The sequence below is a fragment of the Misgurnus anguillicaudatus genome, chromosome 9 (assembly GCF_027580225.2).
Source record: "Misgurnus anguillicaudatus chromosome 9, ASM2758022v2, whole genome shotgun sequence".
NCBI lineage: Eukaryota > Metazoa > Chordata > Actinopteri > Cypriniformes > Cobitidae > Misgurnus > Misgurnus anguillicaudatus.
Genome location: NC_073345.2, coordinates 21,157,505 through 21,177,935, shown reverse-complemented (window position 1 = coordinate 21,177,935; position 20,431 = coordinate 21,157,505). Strand labels below are relative to the sequence as shown.

Below are 20,431 nucleotides of genomic sequence, written 5' to 3'. Positions count from 1 at the left end.
GCCTGTCTATATTGTTCGTCCAGAGACTAAGGACGGTCCACTTCGTACTCTTCATAGAGACCTGTTACTTCCTTGCGTTTTTTTGCCAGTATCTGAAGCTAAAAGTTCAAATGAACCAAAAGCCGCTTCTAAATCTAAGACTAGGTCAAGAATTGAGATGCAAGAGTCAGAAGAACTGACCCTTAATCCAGAAATTGATGATGAAACCTCTGATCCTGTGTTCAGAATTTGTCCAGTTAGGAAAACGAGGTTTATAACTTATCATGACTTGCCTAGACCAGACAGTATCTTACCTGATGTAACTTTAGAAAGACCCTTACCTGTGAGTAATCCAGAAGAAGTACTTTCACCTGAAAAGAATAAAGAATACTTACCGGTTGAAGTTCCTGTTGAAAACTTACCTGATGTTGCAGAATCTGAGGAGTTGACTTGTTCTCCTGAAATTCCAGTGAGTGGTAATGAAGTAGACAGTCCTGGAAAAGAGTGTAATGAAGTTAGTCATGCTTCGGATGAAGATGATAATGTTGTCACTGAAACTCAAAAGTGTAGACGTTCTACTAGGGAAAAAACTAAACCTAAGATACTTACCTATCCAAGTTTTGGAAATCCCTTAATTCAAGTTGCGCAATCTTTGTTTCAAGGATTAAATAATGCTTTTGTTACTGCCTTGAGTGGTATTGAAGATCCTAGTGAGTTAATTGAAGAGTCTCAAATAAAAGTTGTGTAAGGATTTACATATCTTAACTTAGGATACGAGGACGTATACCTAGTTAGTAGGGGAGAGTGTAACCCTGACCTAATCTAGCCCAAGTTAAATAATTATTTTTCATATGGTTGTTATATTTATATGTTCATGTTTTATAAATGTTCGTTGCATTTAATAAGTTGTAAATAAATTTGTAAAGTGGGAAAAATTGTATAAAAAGAAAAAATGTTTAATATGACGTAGCTGAGAATTGACCAATCAGATGAATTCAGACGCTCTGTGTCGCGTGAGTCAGCAGAATCCGGGTCATACGGAGAGAAGAGCGCTGAACTTGAGTGTGTCTGTTTATAACTTGAGAAAATAAGACTTAAAATGTTAAATATAATTGAAATCCTTTTGTAATCTATGAGGGGAGAACTAATTTGAACACATCCGTGTATATTTTTGTTGGAGTGGATTTTATTTTCGTTTTTTACCGTGTTGAAGCATTGGATGTGGTCAGGTTTTTTTTGTGGATTCCATTGGATGTTCCTTTGATGGCGAGCTACCCAGGTGAATTCTGTAAAGGAGAAGAGGACAACAGTTAATGCAAGGATTCATATAGACTGAGACTTTGCCTTTTTCTAAAATATAGAAGAGGATTTCTGTACGGACTGTGGCTAACAGCTCATTTGCATCGTTGGACTTGAGATAAGTAACGAATATCTGATATCAGAACTGAACTGATTTGAACTGAACATTGATTCCTGAGTTATGATTCCTGAACTGTGATTCATATCCTAATGTGAACGTTTGAGTGTCATTGTTCAATTTGTACTTTGAATTTGAGTCAGTGCATAAGGGTTATAATTCACTGTGATTGTGTATACCAGTGAGGATTGAGTACTCTAAAGAGATCTTTTATTCATTTTATTTTATTCATTGATTTATTTTATTGGGTTATTTAGTATTTTTGCTCTTTTTTTTTTATCCAAGGCCTTTTTCTTAAACTGGGGAAATTTTATTAAAAGTGTTTTCTTACTATATTCCTGTGACAGCGTTTCCAGTGATTACCCATCTCCAGAGAGCCGTTCCTTTCGTTTCTGAGGTGCAATTGGCCTGTAGAGTCCAAAGGAGTTATAATTGATGCCTTGTAAATAGAGTTTTATTCACCTGATATAATTATACATTTTTGGTTATTATTATCATCATCATTTACTTACCTTATACATATTTGTGTTAATTCTCGGGCATCAGAGATATTTCTAAATTTATTGGTCCAGAGGTTGTGTAAAGTGTTACACCAACTTCAGACTGACGTCAAATTCCAACGTCAAAACCCAGCGTCGAACTAACTTCAAAACCAAACATCATACTGATGTCAAAACCAAACATCAGACTAACATCAAATCCCAAAGTCTGTTTGACGACAACATGGAATGTCAGACTGACGTCAAATCCCAACATCTGTTTGACGTCAAAACCCAATGTCGGGTCGTATGTAGAGGTCGTATACAGCAGTGGTTCTCAAACTTTTTCGGCGTGCGGCCCCCCTTGTGTACGGCGCATTTTCTCGCGGCCCCCCCAAAGAAAATTTATGACAAGAAACTGTTTTAAAACTCAACTTTTGATTAAACAATACATATTAAATGATACGAAGTAGTGCTGTTTAATTTTAGGCTTTTAGGTTTAATTGCACAGAATTCATGATAAATTAATTTGTTTTATAAAATGTCATAAAACTGGGGCCCCCCTGGCACCATCTCGCGGCCCCCCTGGGGGCCCCGGCCCCCAGTTTGAGAACCACTGGTATACAGGTTGTATGTAGCGTACTAATGTTGGGCAGAGGTCAGTGGTGGCCGGTGACTTCTCTTCCGAGGGGTGCGAAATCAAAATATGTGTTCAGAGTGTCGTGTGTTGCTTGTCATTTCAAAATATGTGTTTGTTGCGTCATGTGACCCATGTGCATCAAAATCCACTGTCGGACTGACTTCAAAATCTAACATTGGACCCAATGGCTGGTAGATTTCAAAACCCAACGTCAGTTTAATGCCAAAACCCAACTTCGGACTAATGTTGGGTTTTGACGTTAAACAGAAGTTGTGTTTTTATGTAAAACAGATGTTTCGATTTGACGTCACTCCGGTGTTGGATTTTGACGTCAAACAGACGATGAAATTTGATGTTAGTCTGATGTTGAGTTTTGACATCAGTCCGACGTTGGGTTTTGATGTCAGTTATTTTGATTTTGCGCCCCTCGGAAGAGAAGTCATTGGCCGCCACTGACCTCTGCACAACATTAGAACTGTACGTTCGACCTGGGGCGTATGTAGATAAAAATGTCTCTTAGGTAAAAAAAAACAATACAGTTCATTATCTAAGGTCTTTTGACATCAGTCCGAAGTTGGGTTTTGACGACATTCCGTTGATGGGATTTGACGTCAGTCCTACGTTGCGTTTTGACGTCAGTTGGACATTGGCTTTTGACATCAGTCCGACGTTGGGTTTGGTTGTCCATCCGACCTTGGGTTTTGACATCATTCCGACTTTGGGTTTTAACGTCATTCCGATTATGGATTTTGATGTAAACCAGACATTGGAATTTGGCGTCAGTCCGACATTGGGTTTGGACATCAGTCCGACGTTGGGATTTGGCATCAGTCGGAAGTTGGGTTTTGGCATTAGTCCGACTTTGGGTTTTAACATCAGTCCAACTTTGGGTTTTGACGTCAGTCCGACGTTAAGTTGTGACATTAACCAGACGTTGGGATTTGACATCAGCCTGAGGTTGGGTTTTTACGTCAGTCCGACGTTGGGTTTTAATGCCAAAGTTTAATTTTCAACAGAAACATAACCTCTGATGTCCGATGATGACTTCTTTTTCGAGGGTGCATGATGCAAAGCTTGTCACAACATGTATGTAGTCCGTTCGTTGCATCATGCAAACTTATGTGCATCACGTTGTCAAAATAAGTGCCTGCTGCAGACACTAACTTAAGTTAGTGTCTTGCGAGTATTTTGTAAACACGAGCGTCTCTTTTTTCATAAATCGACACGTGGACAGCAGGCTCGTATTTTGAAAAAAGGCATGATGCACATGGTTTACGTGACGCAACAAACAACCCGACCTGTGGCGCATGTAAAACAGCTCTTTCTATGGTAAGAAAAAACAATTCAGTTCATTATGTAGGGTCTTAACCACTGACTATATAGTTATGTATATTATATTGCATTTCTGTCAGGAGATCTTTCTAAAAATTACAAATTGCATCTTTTATTTGCATGTAAGTAATGCAAGAAGAAATAAAGCAGGACATTTATGACCTGTAAGACAAGTGGCATATGTTTATTTTCTCTGTAGGTTTACATGTTTGCTTCATTATTCTCGGCTTCAAGATAAACAAGTATAACTAGAAAGTGCATTTCGGGACGAACTGCAAAAGTGTGCTTGCTCTGGTGCCGCCGATTTAGTTTGTGCATCCTCACATTGGAGTCCCAAGTTCATGTACAAAGTTTGGTTTCAATACGTAAAAGCGTTCCTGAGATATAAACTACTTCCTGTTTGGCAGCGTAAAATTTTAGGAAAAAAATTGTTCTTTTGATGTTGTGCATCCTCACATTGGAGACCGAAATTCATGTACAAAGTTTGGTTTCAATACGTGAAATCATTCCTGAGATATAAACTACTTCCTGTTTTGGCGGCGTCCACGCACATTTAGTTTGGCCTGTGACGGGCAAACGCTTCCGAAAATCAAAAATCCTTCTAGTAACTTTTGTGAGGCTTGGTCCAAGGATCGTGTACGTGGAATTTCGTGAAGTTTGGACAAAATTTGTGACCTGTGAAACTTTAAGGTTTCCAATATGGCGGACGAACGACATGGATCTGTGACTTCATCTTCTCAAGCAACTAACACCGGAACTGCCCGAACATTTTAAAAACACACACACACACACACACACACACACACACACAGAAATGTATACAGACTTGTAACAACTGTTTCTCTAAAATTTACCATAAAAAAAATATTTCACTCAGTGATTGACAGCATAATGCAATCAATCGTGTTCCCGTTCAACAGTAACTAAGCATCAGGGACGTGCACAGGAATTTTAAGGGGCAGTTGCTCTAACCTAAAAAAAAGGGCACCTCCCTCCACAAAAAAAGCTACATCCAGACATGTTCGTATTTTGAATTTTAAAACTGCATAACAACATAAGTTATGCGTTACTGGAGAGCAGGGAGACAGTTCTGTCTTTAAACTGTCTCCCTGCTTTTATTACTCAAAACAAAACTGACTCGATGGCGAAAGGTCGGAAGACCAAATCATATCCACCGAGGAAATGTTTTTCGTGTTGTTACAGTAACACTTTGTTTACAGTTTTGCGCTGCTCAGCCTGGATTACAACACAATGCGTCCGATTCGCGAACTGACTCCTTTGAACGGATTCGTTTGAATGAACGGTTGAAACAACAGATCTGTCCCAACACTAAACTCACAAGACGTCACTGTCAGCACAATCAGTCACTTATAGCGCCTCAGAAAGGAGAATGTAAATCTGTTTAGAAAGATTTGCCCTAAATAACAGTCTCAACTAAAAAACATAGACATTTATTACTATGTTAACTTTATGATGAATAAATATTTTATCAGGTCTACCAAATAAGGATTTTATCCTACAAAGCAATAAAAGCCATGGTAAAAAACTGATCAAAGATGATGACAGAAGAGTGTCAGGTAATATCTGTGTCTGATAAATGCATGGTGCAGAGGAGGTTGTAAAACTCTTCAGAAAGACCAGTCATAATTTTTTTTAAAGACTTTGACTTAAACAGTGACATTTTTACATTTAAAATATCTGCTAATGATGAGAACATTTTGATAATTATGTACATATAGAAAATCGGCCTAACATATCGGCCATCAGCTGCCCTGATTTCTAAATATCGGCATTGGCCAGAGAAAAAGCCATATCGGTCGACCTCTACGTGAAAGCATTCCTGACACACACACACACGCACGCACGCACACACACACACAGAAATGTATACAGGCTTGTAACCAGGGGTGTTTCCAGCATTGAAGGACATCCGGGGTTTAGCACAGACCATTTTATGTAAATACAGGGATCACAAGCCTAGATAACCCGCTCTAGCTAGCCTAGAACCAACTATAACAGCTATGCTGCACATGTTCAGTGTTTTCTTATTAAATTTTTTTAGAATTGTAATTTAAACTAGAAAATGCATTTCGGGACGAACTGCAAAAGTGTGCTTGCTCTGGTGCCGCCGATTTAGTTTGTGCATCCTCACATTGGAGTCCCAAGTTCATGTACAAAGTTTGGTTTCAATACGTAAAAGCGTTCCTGAGATATAAAGTACTTCCTGTTTGGCAGCGTAAAATTTTAGGAAAAAAATTGTTCTTTTGATGTTGTGCATCCTCACATTGGAGACCGAAATTCATGTACAAAGTTTGGTTTCAATACGTGAAATCATTCCTGAGATATAAACTACTTCCTGTTTTGGCGGCGTCCACGCACATTTAGTTTGGCCTGTGACGGGCAAACGCTTCCGAAAATCAAAAATCCTTCTAGTAACTTTTGTGAGGCTTGGTCCAAGGATCGTGTACGTGGAATTTCGTGAAGTTTGGACAAAATTTGTGACCTGTGAAACTTTAAGGTTTCCAATATGGCGGACGAACGACATGGATCTGTGACTTCATCTTCTCAAGCAACTTACACCGGAACTGCCCGAACATTTTAAAAACACACACACACACACACACACACACACACACACACACACAGAAATGTATACAGACTTGTAACAACTGTTTCTCTAAAATTTACCATAAAAAAAAATATTTCACTCAGTGATTGACAGCATAATGCAATCAATCGTGTTCCCGTTCAACAGTAACTAAGCATCAGGGACGTGCACAGGAATTTTAAGGGGCAGTTGCTCTAACCTAAAAAAAAGGGCACCTCCCTCCACAAAAAAATGCTACATCCAGACATGTTCGTATTTTGAATTTTAAAACTGCATAACATAAGTTATGCGTTACTGGAGAGCAGGGAGACAGTTCTGTCTTTAAACTGTCTCCCTGCTTTTATTACTCAAAACAAAACTGACTCGATGGCGAAAGGTCGGAAGACCAAATCATATCCACCGAGGAAATGTTTTTCGTGTTGTTACAGTAACACTTTGTTTACAGTTTTGCGCTGCTCAGCCTGGATTACAACACAATGCGTCCGATTCGCGAACTGACTCCTTTGAACGGATTCGTTTGAATGAACGTTTGAAACAACAGATCTGTCCCAACACTAAACTCACAAGACGTCACTGTCAGCACAATCAGACACTTTTAGCGCCTCAGAAAGGAGAATGTAAATCTGTTTAGAAAGATTTGCCCTAAATAACAGTCTCAACTAAAAAACATAGACATTTATTACTATGTTAACTTTATGATGAATAAATATTTTATCAGGTCTACCAAATAAGGATTTTATCCTACAAAGCAATAAAAGCCATGGTAAAAAACTGATCAAAGATGATGACAGAAGAGTGTCAGGTAATATCTGTGTCTGATAAATGCATGGTGCAGAGGAGGTTGTAAAACTCTTCAGAAAGACCAGTCATAATTTTTTTAAAAGACTTTGACTTAAATAGTGACATTTTTACATTTAAAATATCTGCTAATGATGAGAACATTTTGATAATTATGTACATATAGAAAATCGGCCTAACATAGCGGCCATCAGCTGCCCTGATTTCTAAATATCGGCATTGGCCAGAGAAAAAGCCATATCGGTCGACCTCTACGTGAAAGCATTCCTGACACACACACACACGCACGCACGCACGCACGCACACACGCACACACACACACAGAAATGTATACAGGCTTGTAACCAGGGGTGTTTCCAGCATTGAAGGACATCCGGGGTTTAGCACAGACCATTTTATGTAAATACAGGGATCACAAGCCTAGATAACCCGCTCTAGCTAGCCTAGAACCAACTATAACAGCTATGCTGCACATGTTCAGTGTTTTCTTATTAAATTTTTTTAGAATTGTAATTTAAATAATTTTAATTTTTGGGTGAACAATCCCTTTAAAGTGTCCTATTTTCACACACTAGTTTTGTACATAATATACCAAAAATTCTTCTTTAGTACTTAAGATAATCTTAAAAACATGAGACTTAATGTAGGCCAGAGTTCACGTCACCAAAAGCAGCAGATGTAAGCTGCATTTTATTGATCATAAGCTCATTTTTAAAATAAGCGATAGGAAAGAGCGACAGCAGCACTGATAGCCTAATATCATTTCATTTCTTTACTATTTATGAATATGATTGTGTGTTGAGCGTCTACGACAGGGCTATTCAATTAGTTTGTCATGGGGGCCAGAGATACATCAGTGATGATGACTACATATACATTTAAACATTCTCATGTTGTATTTTGAAACTGCATAACAACAAAATCAGTGCATTGTACAATATACTTTTTCTACAAACATGTATTTTCAAACTGCATACAACAAAACTTGTGCATTGTAATATGACCAAGTAGGCTTTATCTACATCCAGACGTTCGTATTTTGTATTTTAAAACTGCATAACAACATAAGTGCATTGTAAGATACCCGAGTAAGCTTTATTCTTCATTTAAAGGGGTAAATAAGAGCCATATCACACTCATTGAGAATTTAACTTATTTACTCACTTAAGTACACATAACCAAAAGTTTATAATATGGAACATAACATTGTTTTATGCACTTTTTGGCAATGCTAATTATTTCACGACCTCTATTTAAACTACAACCGCCATCTTAATAACTGGCAAACATTAAGCTAGCTTCTAATAAGAGAAATTATACTTTTAGATTTCATCAGGGCAGTAAAATCACGTGTATGTTTGTCAGCGCGATACGCATGCAGTGGTGCAGGTGCTGGGCTGTGAGCGATGGGCGATTGACTTACACGTTTAAATTGCATTCTTGTGTGAGAACGATGACTCGCATAATATTTGAGCCTTTGTCTGCTTTGAACTTCGGAGAAACGCCAGGATCTTTTATCTAGTTCACAAAAATCGTTTCCTTTATCAGGGCTCTCAAGTTTTATCAAAAGTTTGGAGTGAGATTTCATCTGTTAGGGGAGGAGCCACTTAAATATTTGCAGCACCGACCCCTCGGCCCCAACCAATTCTCTCAGGTTTTTGGTAGCAGTTAAATTTAATATATTGTTTATAATTGATTAGCACAAATAGAAATTATAACAGTTGGGAAATCTAATTAAAGACAAAGTCATAGAAATTAAATACATTGTTTTATTTCAAAAATACAAATATATAAAAAATTGCCCCAAATGAGCCAACTGAACAGCAACATTGCAGAACTTGCCCTGAGCATACTTACAATACAAGGTGTGTTTGTGTGACATCTTTTAAACAGATAAATGCAATGATTAATGTATACATTGGCAGGATATAAACATTTCTAAAATAAAAGCCAGAGTATAGCTGAATAGCTAAAAAGAGTATGAATAAAGTATAATTTGAAAATAATGAAATAAATGAAAATGAAATATCTTGTCCTTTCCATTCCCAGGTGAAAAAAATACTATAGTAATTTATAGTAAATACTATAGTGTTTTTGACCCATACTATAGTAATGTACTTGAATTAATTTGTTGTGGTAATTCTATAGTTGCTGTGATAACATCAACTATAGTAATATAAACGTATTACTTTATCCAATACTGTACTACATTGTCTACAACTATAGGGTATAATATACTAGAATATACACTACAGATTACTGTAGTATAAACTAAAGAATACTAACGTTAGAGTATTTATTACAGTTTATCAGTTCACTACTATAGTTAATACAGAGTATGCTGTAGCAATCATTAACAAAGTGTTGTAAATACTATAATATACTAAAATTTACTATACTATTAGTATGGTTCAAAAACACTATAGTATTTCCTATAATATTTTTCACCTGGGATTGTTTCAGGTAGCCTCTAGTGTTTAGTACTTTCCTAAAGTTAAAGCTAATTCTGATTGCAAAGCAGTTCGATTTTTTTAATCAATAATAATTTACCTCGGCTATATTTCCCAACAACAGTTTTTATTATCTTTGATCACATTTTTGTGATGTCATCCAAGAATCGTAAAATCAAATTGCTATAAAAAAGAATGCGTTACCTACCGCTTTCATCGGATTCTTCTCTTCCAACTGCCACTTCGTCTGTGTGACGTGAGAATCTATGTTGCCTAGTAACGAATGTGCTTGCAGCAGGATCACGAAATTTACCCAGAAACAACAAATTCTGATTTCTGATTGGCTGGTAGGTGACAATTATATCAGGATGTCTAGTGTGACCGTGTCCGCGGCTCGACAGATATGAACTCGGCAGAGAACTTCTCTCCTGTGCCTCGTTCATTAATTGTATAGAGTGGGAAAAGTTTTCTTATTTTTTCAGCGTGAGAAATACAAGGTGTGGCGTGTGAGCGTGTGAACTGACTGAAATGCGTGAGTCTCACGGTGAATGCGTGAGACTTGAGAGCCCTGCCTTTATTAAGACATCTAATGTCATTGTGATCGTTGAGCCGACATATCAGACAACAACTGTCGGAAGAGGAGTTGTTGTAAGCTGGAAATACAATAAATAAAGTTAAAACAGCCATAGAGTCCGTGGTCTCTGCATCTTGACGCGGGCAGACCAAAGCACGAATACACGTGAAGGGGTGACTCGCGCTCTGCATCTCATGCAACAACATATGCACGCGCATCAAGATTGCGACCCTGTCCTCTTGCTTTCCATGTGAAATCAATGCTTCGCTGAGTGATTGACAGCATAATGATTGACAGCATAATGCAATCGATCGTGTTCCCGTTAGTTAAGCATACGATGATATATAACTTTCTTATCTGAAGATTATGTAAATATACGCAGTCTTCTAGCTGTGGCAAGCTGTGTTTTAATGTCTCATACATTTCTCAAAGTCATGACTGTTTACGTTAAATACACTTGGCATAACATGCATGATTTAAGGTAAAGTGACACTTTTTCGCGTCAATTCACAATCATTTAAACCATGCAGCTGTTATAGAGCCGATGCCAAACGATCACTGCTACGCGAGGACGCGAAATTGACGTCTTTACAAGCTAATACGTTTACAATGTATTACATTGATGAAAAACGGAATTAAACTTGTCATGTTATATATTACTGAAATAAAAGAAAGGGTTTTACGTCTGAATCCCCGAAACATTCCTACCTGTACTGCACGTTCTCCAGAGAGCTCGCGTTGATTCACGCCTTCAGAATATAACATCCATTTGCAGTTTTGTACACAAATGTATATGAGAAATATTAATATTCCATTGGATTTAGTATCAAATAATCCTCAGTATATATAGTTTTCAATAGGCACGGACTAAGTTTCGGTCTAGTCACGTGTGAAGGCAAGGCAATTAAACACGCTTGGGCTGCCCTCTAGTGGTAAAAGCTATATGACATTTTTATTTTTACATAGGATTTTATTGGACATTTTAAAGTGAAAATAACATAATATAGACATGTTACTGCAATGTTTTTTTATCTTGGCCATGTTCACATTGGAGTTCCGAGTTCATATTAAAAAAATTATAAAGATATGTTACAGACAATCTGAGATATGAACTACTTCCTGTTTGGGGACTACGCCATAGGTATATTTTGACCTGTTTTGGGCAAATGCTTCCGAAAATCAAAAATCCTTCTAGTAACTTTTGTGAGGCTTGGTCCAAGGATCGTGTACGTGGAATTTCTTGAAGTTTGGACAAAATTTGTGACCTGTGAAACTTTTTAAAGGTTTTGTGTTCTATCCAATATGGTGGCCGAACGACATGGATCTGTGACTTCATCTTCTCAAGCAACTTACACCGGTACTGCCCGAACATTTTAAAGTTTGAACGGTGTCTCTGCATCAAACGGTCTGGTCGCTAGAGCTGGCCAAAAAAATCTACCCGGGAAAAATAATAAAAATAATAACTAGAAAATGCATTTCCGGAGGAACTGCAAAAGTGTGCTTGCTCTGGTGCCACCGATTTAGAGGTATAAACTACTTCCTGTTTGGCGGCGTAACATTTTAGAAAAAAATTTGTTCTTTTGATGTTGTGCATCCTCAGATTGGAGACCCAAGTTCATGTACAAAGTTTGGTTTCAATATGTGAAAGCGTTCCTGAGATATAAACTACTTCCTGTTTGGCGGCGTAAAATTTTAGAAAAAAAATTTTCTTTTGATGTTGTGCATCCTCACATTGGAGACCCAAATTCATGTACAAAGTTTGGTTTCAATACATGAAAGCGTTCCTGAGATATAAACTACTTCCTGTTTGGCGGCGTAAAATTTTAAGGAAAAAAATCTTCTTTTGATGTTGTGCATCCTCACATTGGAGACCCAAGTTCATGTACAAAGTTTGGTTTCAATACGTTAAAGCATTCCTGAGATATAAACTACTTCCTGTTTGGCGGCGTAAAAGTTTAGAAAAAAAATAGTTTCGATGTTGTGCATCCTCACATTGGAGACCCAAATTCATGTACAAAGTTTGGTTTCAATACATGAAAGCGTACCTGAGATATAAACAACTTTCTGTTTGGCGGCGTAAAATTTTAAGGAAAAAAATTTGTTCTTTTGATGTTGTGCATCCTCACATTGGAGACCCAAGTTCACGTACAAAGTTTGGTTTCAATACGTGACAGCATTCCTGAGATATAAACTATTTCCTGTTTTGGCGGCGTCGACGCACATATAGTTTGGGCTGTGACGGGCAAACGCTTCCGAAAATCAAAAATCCTGCTAGTAACTTTTGTGAGGCTTGGTCCAAGGATCATGTACGTGGAGTTTCGTGAAGTTTGGACAAAATTTGTGACCTGTGAAACGTTTTTAAGGTTTTGTGTTCTATCCAATATGGCGGACGAACGACATGGATCTGTGACGTCATCTTCTCAAGCAACTTACACCGGTACTGCCCGAACATTTTAAAGTTTGAACGGTGTCTCTGTGTCAAACGGTCTAGTCGCTAGAGCTGGCCAAAAAAATCTACCCGGGAAAAATAATAAAAAAGATAATAATAAAACTTAAGAAGAACAATAAGTGTGCTTTTGCAAGCACACTTAATAATAATAATAATAAAACTTAAGAAGAACAATAAGTGTGCTTTTGCAAGCACACTTAATAATTTTAATTTTTGGGTGAACAATCCCTTTAAAGTGTCCTATTTTCACACACTAGTTTTGTACATAATATACCAAAAATTCTTCTTTAGTACTTAAGATAATCTTAAAAACATGAGACTTAATGTAGGCCAGAGTTCACGTCACCAAAAGCAGCAGATGTAAGCTGCATTTTATTGATCATAAGCTCATTTTTAAAATAAGCGATAGGAAAGAGCGACAGCAGCACTGATAGCCTAATATCATTTCATTTCTTTACTATTTATGAATATGATTGTGTGTTGAGCGTCTACGACAGGGCTATTCAATTAGTTTGTCATGGGGGCCAGAGATACATCAGTGATGATGACTACATATACATTTAAACATTCTCATGTTGTATTTTGAAACTGCATAACAACAAAATCAGTGCATTGTACAATATACTTTTTCTAAAAACATGTATTTTCAAACTGCATACAACAAAACTTGTGCATTGTAATATGACCAAGTAGGCTTTATCTACATCCAGACGTTCGTATTTTGTATTTTAAAACTGCATAACAACATAAGTGCATTGTAAGATACCCGAGTAAGCTTTATTCTTCATTTAAAGGGGTAAATAAGAGCCATATCACACTCATTGAGAATTTAACTTATTTACTCACTTAACATAACATTGTTTTATGCACTTTTTGGCAATGCTAATTATTTCACGACCTCTATTTAAACTACAACTGGCAAACATTAAGCTAGCTTCTAATAAGAGAAATTATACATTTAGATTTCATCAGGGCAGTAAAAGCACGTGTATGTTTGTCAGCGCGATACGCATGCAGTGGTGCAGGTGCTGGGCTGTGAGCGATGGGCGATTAACTTACACGTTTAAATTGCATTCTTGTGTGAGAACGATGACTCGCATAATATTTGAGCCTTTGTCTGCTTTGAACTTCGGAGAAACGCCAGGATCTTTTATCTAGTTCACAAAAATCGTTTCCTTTATTAAGACATCTAATGTCATTGTGATCGTTGAGCCGACATATCAGACAACAACTGTCGGAAGAGGAGTTGTTGTAAGCTGGAAATACAATAAATAAAGTTAAAACAGCCATAGAGTCCGTGGTCTCTGCATCTTGACGCGGGCAGACCAAAGCGCGAATACACGTGAAGGGGTGACTCGCGCTCTGCATCTCATGCAACAACATATGCACGCGCATCAAGATTGCGACCCTGTCCTCTTGCTTTCCATGTGAAGTCAATGCTTCGCTGAGTGATTGACAGCATAATGATTGACAGCATAATGCAATCGATCGTGTTCCCGTTAGTTAAGCATACGATGATATATAACTTTCTTATCTGAAGATTATGTAAATATACGCAGTTTTCTAGCTGTGGCAAGCTGTGTTTTAATGTCTCATACATTTCTCAAAGTCATGACTGTTTACGTTAAATACACTTGGCATAACATGCATGATTTAAGGTAAAGTGACACTTTTTCGCGTCAATTCACAATCATTTAAACAATGCAGCTGTTATAGAGCCGATGCCAAACGATCACTGCTACGCGAGGACGCGAAATTGACGTCTTTACAAACTAATACGTTTACAATGTATTACATTGATGAAAAACGGAATTAAACTTGTCATGTTATATATTACTGAAATAAAAGAAAGGGTTTTACGTCTGAATCCCCGAAACATTCCTACCTGTACTGCACGTTCTCCAGAGAGCTCGCGTTGATTCACGCCTTCAGAATATAACATCCATTTGCAGTTTTGTACACAAATGTATATGAGAAATATTAATATTCCATTGGATTTAGTATCAAATAATCCTCAGTATATATAGTTTTCAATAGGCACGGACTAAGTTTCGGTCTAGTCACGTGTGAAGGCAAGGCAATTAAACACGCTTGGGCTGCCCTCTAGTGGTAAAAGCTATATGACATTTTTATTTTTACATAGGATTTTATTGGACATTTTAAAGTGAAAATAACATAATATAGACATGTTACTGCAATGTTTTTTTATCTTGGCCATGTTCACATTGGAGTTCCGAGTTCATATTAAAAAAATTATAAAGATATGTTACAGACAATCTGAGATATGAACTACTTCCTGTTTGGGGACTACGCCATAGGTATATTTTGACCTGTTTTGGGCAAATGCTTCCGAAAATCAAAAATCCTTCTAGTAACTTTTGTGAGGCTTGGTCCAAGGATCGTGTACGTGGAATTTCTTGAAGTTTGGACAAAATTTGTGACCTGTGAAACTTTTTAAAGGTTTTGTGTTCTATCCAATATGGTGGCCGAACGACATGGATCTGTGACTTCATCTTCTCAAGCAACTTACACCGGTACTGCCCGAACATTTTAAAGTTTGAACGGTGTCTCTGCGTCAAACGGTCTGGTCGCTAGAGCTGGCCAAAAAAATCTACCCGGGAAAAATAATAAAAATAATAATAAAACTTAAGAAGAACAATAAGTGTGCTTTTGCAAGCACACTTAATGAGTGTAAATTAGTATGAGGATAAACGAGTGGAGTGTCGCTGTGCATCACCAACAATACATTGTACAAAACAAAATTGTTGTCAAAAATGATTAACTACATTAAGTAAAGATCATGTTCCATGAAGATATTTTATAAACTTCCCACAATAAATATATCAAAAATGTATTCATCATTTGCAATATGTGTTGCTAAGTAAAACCAAAGTAAAAACCAAATGTGACAAGTAGCCTGCTGTATACAGCAAATTTATTTACAAATAAAAATGAAGACATGATTTTATTATTTTCCTCACAAATACATGTGCTTGGAATGTTTTGCTTGTGACTGGATAATTAATCCCAAGAAAGTATAGACCATTTCTTAGAAACTAAATGGAAAAAAAAACTACATATAAAACCAAGCAAAGGTTTGCCACCTTCAGTTGCAAACACGCTCAGCTCCAGATCTGTGGATTAGTTCATTTACCTTTTTCTGACTGTGATGAGCAATGATTGCTACATCTATGACTATGACAAGCTTTTTTCCTTTGTATCAACAATGGCAACTGAAGCTTAATGAAATGTCTGCTTTGTTTACATGGTTTAAATTTTTGATTAATAACTTTTTGTATTGCAAAATATTTGTTTATTCCATGTGATTTCAGAGACCATCTATACTATGATGGATAACTCTTCTCAACATGTGATGCTGACTCTAATGGAGCCCAAAGACTCAAAATCATTTAGGCACATATATTTTACTTGCTTTCTTTTCCTTTATTTGCTCATACTGTTTATTAATATTCGACTTATTTCTGTCATTATCAGGGTGAAATCTCTTCATGAACCAATGTACATATTCTTGTGTAATATGTGTGTAAATGTAATCTATGGAGCTTCAGGATTCTACCCTATATTTTTGTATAATTTGATTTTGGATTCATATGTCATCTCTATTTACATGTGTGCTTTTCAAACCTTTGTCATATACAGCTCTTTAATTACTGAGGTAACAATATTAACAGTCATGTCATATGATAGATATGTAGCCATATGCAGACCTTTAGACTATCATTCAAAATTAACTAAAAGCACCTGTGTGAAATTAATTCTGTTTTCCTGGATTGTACCAAACTGCTACACAGTTACAGCAAGCATTTTATCCAAGAAAGGCACATTATGTAAATATCACATTGACAAATTATATTGTGACAACTGGTCTCTTGTAAAAATGCAGTGTACATCGACTTTAGTTAATAATCTTTTTGGATATTTTATTATTGTCACGTTTACTTGTTTTGTAGTTTTTATCATAGTGTCATACATTAAACTCATTGCTGCTTGTAAAGTATCTTTAGAAAACAGGAAAAAATTCTGGCAAACATGTTTGCCACACTTATTATCACTTATGAATTTTGGTTTTGTTGTGCTTTTTGATTTCATGTATAGCAGATACGGTGCTAATGATATTCCAGAGAGTTTGCGTCATTTTTTGGCTTTAGAACTGGTTATAGTTCCTCCTGTTGTTAATCCTCTAATTTATGGGTTAAATATAAAGGCAGTGCGTGAAAGAGTTTTCCCATCATGTACTGTATCAAAAATAAATGTGTCAGATATTCAAAACAGGCGTCAAAGATAATATATGTGAAAAGACATGTAAAAATGCATGTAAATGACAATTTACCTTTGTAAACAAATCCTGACAAAATGCAAGAAAGCATGAATTATTCACAAATCTATTTCTGCTGTGATATAAACTGTCAAAACTGACAATAGGTGACATTTATTGTTTTGCATAGCATGTCATAATGTATACAGCCCAAAATATTTTCTAATTATTACAGGTTTCATTCCACCAAGACTCAATGATGACTTTTTGTGTCTTTGGTTTGTTTTTGTTTAGTTAATTTGTAACTGTCTAAGTTAACTTTAGACCTGATATAGTCTGGCTCAGCTGTATCCGACTCTGAATTATGTTTAAAATCCTGCTTTGGTCAAACAACAATTCATCCTAGACTACAAGATACATTTATCAGTTTGAAAAGAACTTTAAAACGGTGCATACAGAAAAAAAGAGTTAAGTCTTGTATGTACAGTAAGATGTAAGTGTGAGTTAGTACATGTGTAATTGACTGTAAAAAAAATGTATTTACATCATTATGCATAAACAATAGTGTAAGATATTTCACTATAAAATATTGTACTGAGAAAAAGTAGGTAGTGGTTGTGCTAGCTATTTGAGGTGGAGATGGCCTGTGAATGAAAACTTTAGTCTGTATATTTTAGTGCACAGGGATCTGTAGCATCTGCCCGAAGGCAGAAGTGTAAACAGGTTGCGCCCTGGGTAAGAGGGATCTTTGATTGACTCAAAAATTGACTCCGGGCCATTGAATTATTGAAAAAATATCACAACCTCGGGTGTGCATTATTTTTCTAATAATAATTATTCCTTACATACAAGATGCTGCAGGCAATGAGCAGCCGGCGGGGACTGGCTGCAGGATGACTTAACCTCCTCGCTCATGTTTAGACTGTAAAATAGATGGACGTAGGGTCCGTGACATCATCCATAGCTTTCTGAAGATTGTTTTTGAAGCTTTAAGTAGGCAGTCCCTGCGGCCGCCATCTTGGCGGAGCATCACAGCGCATCCCTCGCGGATATCCAACAATAGGTAAAAAGGCAGTGGGTGAAGCGGGTGTGACTGGTTGCTGAAACCACGCCCGCCTAGCTCGACTCTAGTGACAGCAGTGGGTGTTCAGCCATCACGTAAGTGGCCACGCCCTTAATTATGCAGAACTTTAAGGCTTAATATCAATTCAATTCAATTTTATTTATATAGCGCTTTCACAATTGGTAATTGTTCCAAAGCAGCTTTACATTAATAGAAACATTGAAAAGCACAGAAAATCGACAGAGAGCATAACATAATACAGATAGCATAAGAAGATAAATTTGCTGCGGCTATGAATCAACATTATAAGCAAGCGTATTACTAATGTAACATATAGAAGAGGGTGCTAAGATAAGCCAAAGAAGGCTGCATCCCCGGGTTGAAAAACACCCTAGGAGACTTTTTTAGGCGGGAAAAAAGTCCTAGGAGGAATAAAACCTTGGGAGATATATATCGAGGTCGATGATGATACAGGGAGAGAGAAACAAAATCCTATAAGCATAGGGGCTGTTCACATGTAATACAAGTGTCACACAGTGATGTGGTTTAAATCAGCTTGGTTCCAGACAGGCTAACTATTGAAGCATAAGTATGTTACCCACAGTTGAGGATTTAGCAAATTGGGGGCCCAAGGCAAAGGTATCTATGGTATGGGTCCCCATCCGATCTTTAAAAGAAAATGAAACATGCCAACCCATTTGACTAAGGCCAGAAGCCCCACTGTTGTCGTTAATGCAGGTTCAGTGGCAAACGGGTCTGTATGACATACTGTGTGGCATACGCTTGCCACTACTTTTTCTAATATTTTATAAAGAAAAGGGAGATAAGATATTGGTCTAAAGTTTTTAAGCTCTCCCTGATCAAGGTGTGGTTTTTTAATCAGCGGTTTGATGACTGCTAGTTTGAAAGCGTTTGGAACGTATCCTAATTCTAGCGATGAGTTAAAGATATTTAGTACTGGGGCTGTACAGGGAATATCCGGGATATTCGGGACAAAACAATTCGGGAAGCAGTAAACAAACGCACTGCTGCTTACAATGCCGGTCTTCTGTCGGGAAACATGAGCGAGTACAAATCATCGTGCTATGCTCTCCGTCGCGCAGTAAGAGTTGCCAAAAACCGATACAGGGAACGAATAGAGTCTCATTTCCAGCTCAATGACCCCCGACGCATGTGGCAGGGACTAAGGACCATCTGTGCTTTCGGAAATAAATCCTCTGCAGAGGTGAGTGCAGATCCGTCGCTGGCTGACGAGCTAAACACTTTCTACGGCCGCTTTGAAAAGAATCTTAGCAGCGTGAGTCTGCCGAACAGCGCGTCAGGAAGCAGCAGCCAGAGCAGTGATCATCACGTAATCACCCTGTCGGTGGACGAGGTTCGGAGGGCCCTAAAGCGAGTGAACGTCAGGAAAGCAGCCGGACCTGATGGGATTTCAGGCCGCGTTCTGCGAACCTGCGCTGATCAGCTCGCCGGTTTGTTTACATCTATTTTTAACGAGTCTCTTGCTACCTCTGTGGTTCCCTCCTCCTTTAAAAAGTCTGTCATCATTCCTGTGCCTAAGAACAATAAACCCTCTTGCCTGAATGACTATCGTCCAGTTGCCCTTACATCAATTGTTATGAAGGTCTTCGAGGGACTGGTTAAAAACTACATCTGCTCCTCCATCCCGGATACTTTGGACCCTCTTCAGTTTGCTTATCGCCCCAATAGATCTACTGATGATGCCATTTCCCACATCCTGCACTCCTCCCTCGTGCAAATTGACAGCAATAACAGAAACTATGTAAGGCTGCTATTTATTGACTATAGCTCAGCTTTCAATACTATTATCCCCATAAGGCTTGCTTCTAAACTCATAGACCTTGGCCTGAGTTCTTCACTCTGTAACTGGATCCTTGATTTCCTCACCGGCAGACCTCAGGTGGTAAAAGTTGGCCAGTACATCTCCAACTCCATCACCCTGAACGTAGGAGCCCCACAGGGTTGTGTCCTGAGTCCCCTGCTCTACTCTCTCTACACACATGACTGCGCGTCTTCCCACAGCTCCACATCTATTATCAAATTTGCTGATGATACTGTGGTTCTGGGCCTCATTCACAACAACGATGAGACCGCATACTTGGATGAGGTAGAGAAATTAACAGCATGGTGCCAGGCTAATTGTCTCTCTTTGAACGTGAGCAAAACTAAAGAGATGATTGTTGACTTCAGGAAGAGACAACAGCAGCCCTTACTCCTCTTACGATCAGTGGATCCCCTGTAGAGAGGGTGAGCAGCTTCAAGTACCTTGGTGTAAACATCTCCGAGAACCTGACTTGGACTGCACACATTCAAGCACAGATTAATAAAGCCAGGCAAAGACTGTA

General features: G+C 37.8%; 1 protein-coding gene across 1 annotated transcript; it reads left to right on the top strand.

The window, feature by feature from the left end:
* Window positions 1-16,074: 16,074 nt before the first annotated feature.
* On the top strand, window positions 16,075-17,032 carry LOC129423293 (olfactory receptor 6E1-like). The gene has a single exon (XM_055179543.2). The coding sequence runs from the start codon at window positions 16,076-16,078 to the stop codon at window positions 17,030-17,032; it is 957 nt and encodes a 318-aa protein (XP_055035518.2). The 5' UTR covers window position 16,075.
* The last annotated feature ends 3,399 nt before the right edge of the window (window positions 17,033-20,431 follow it).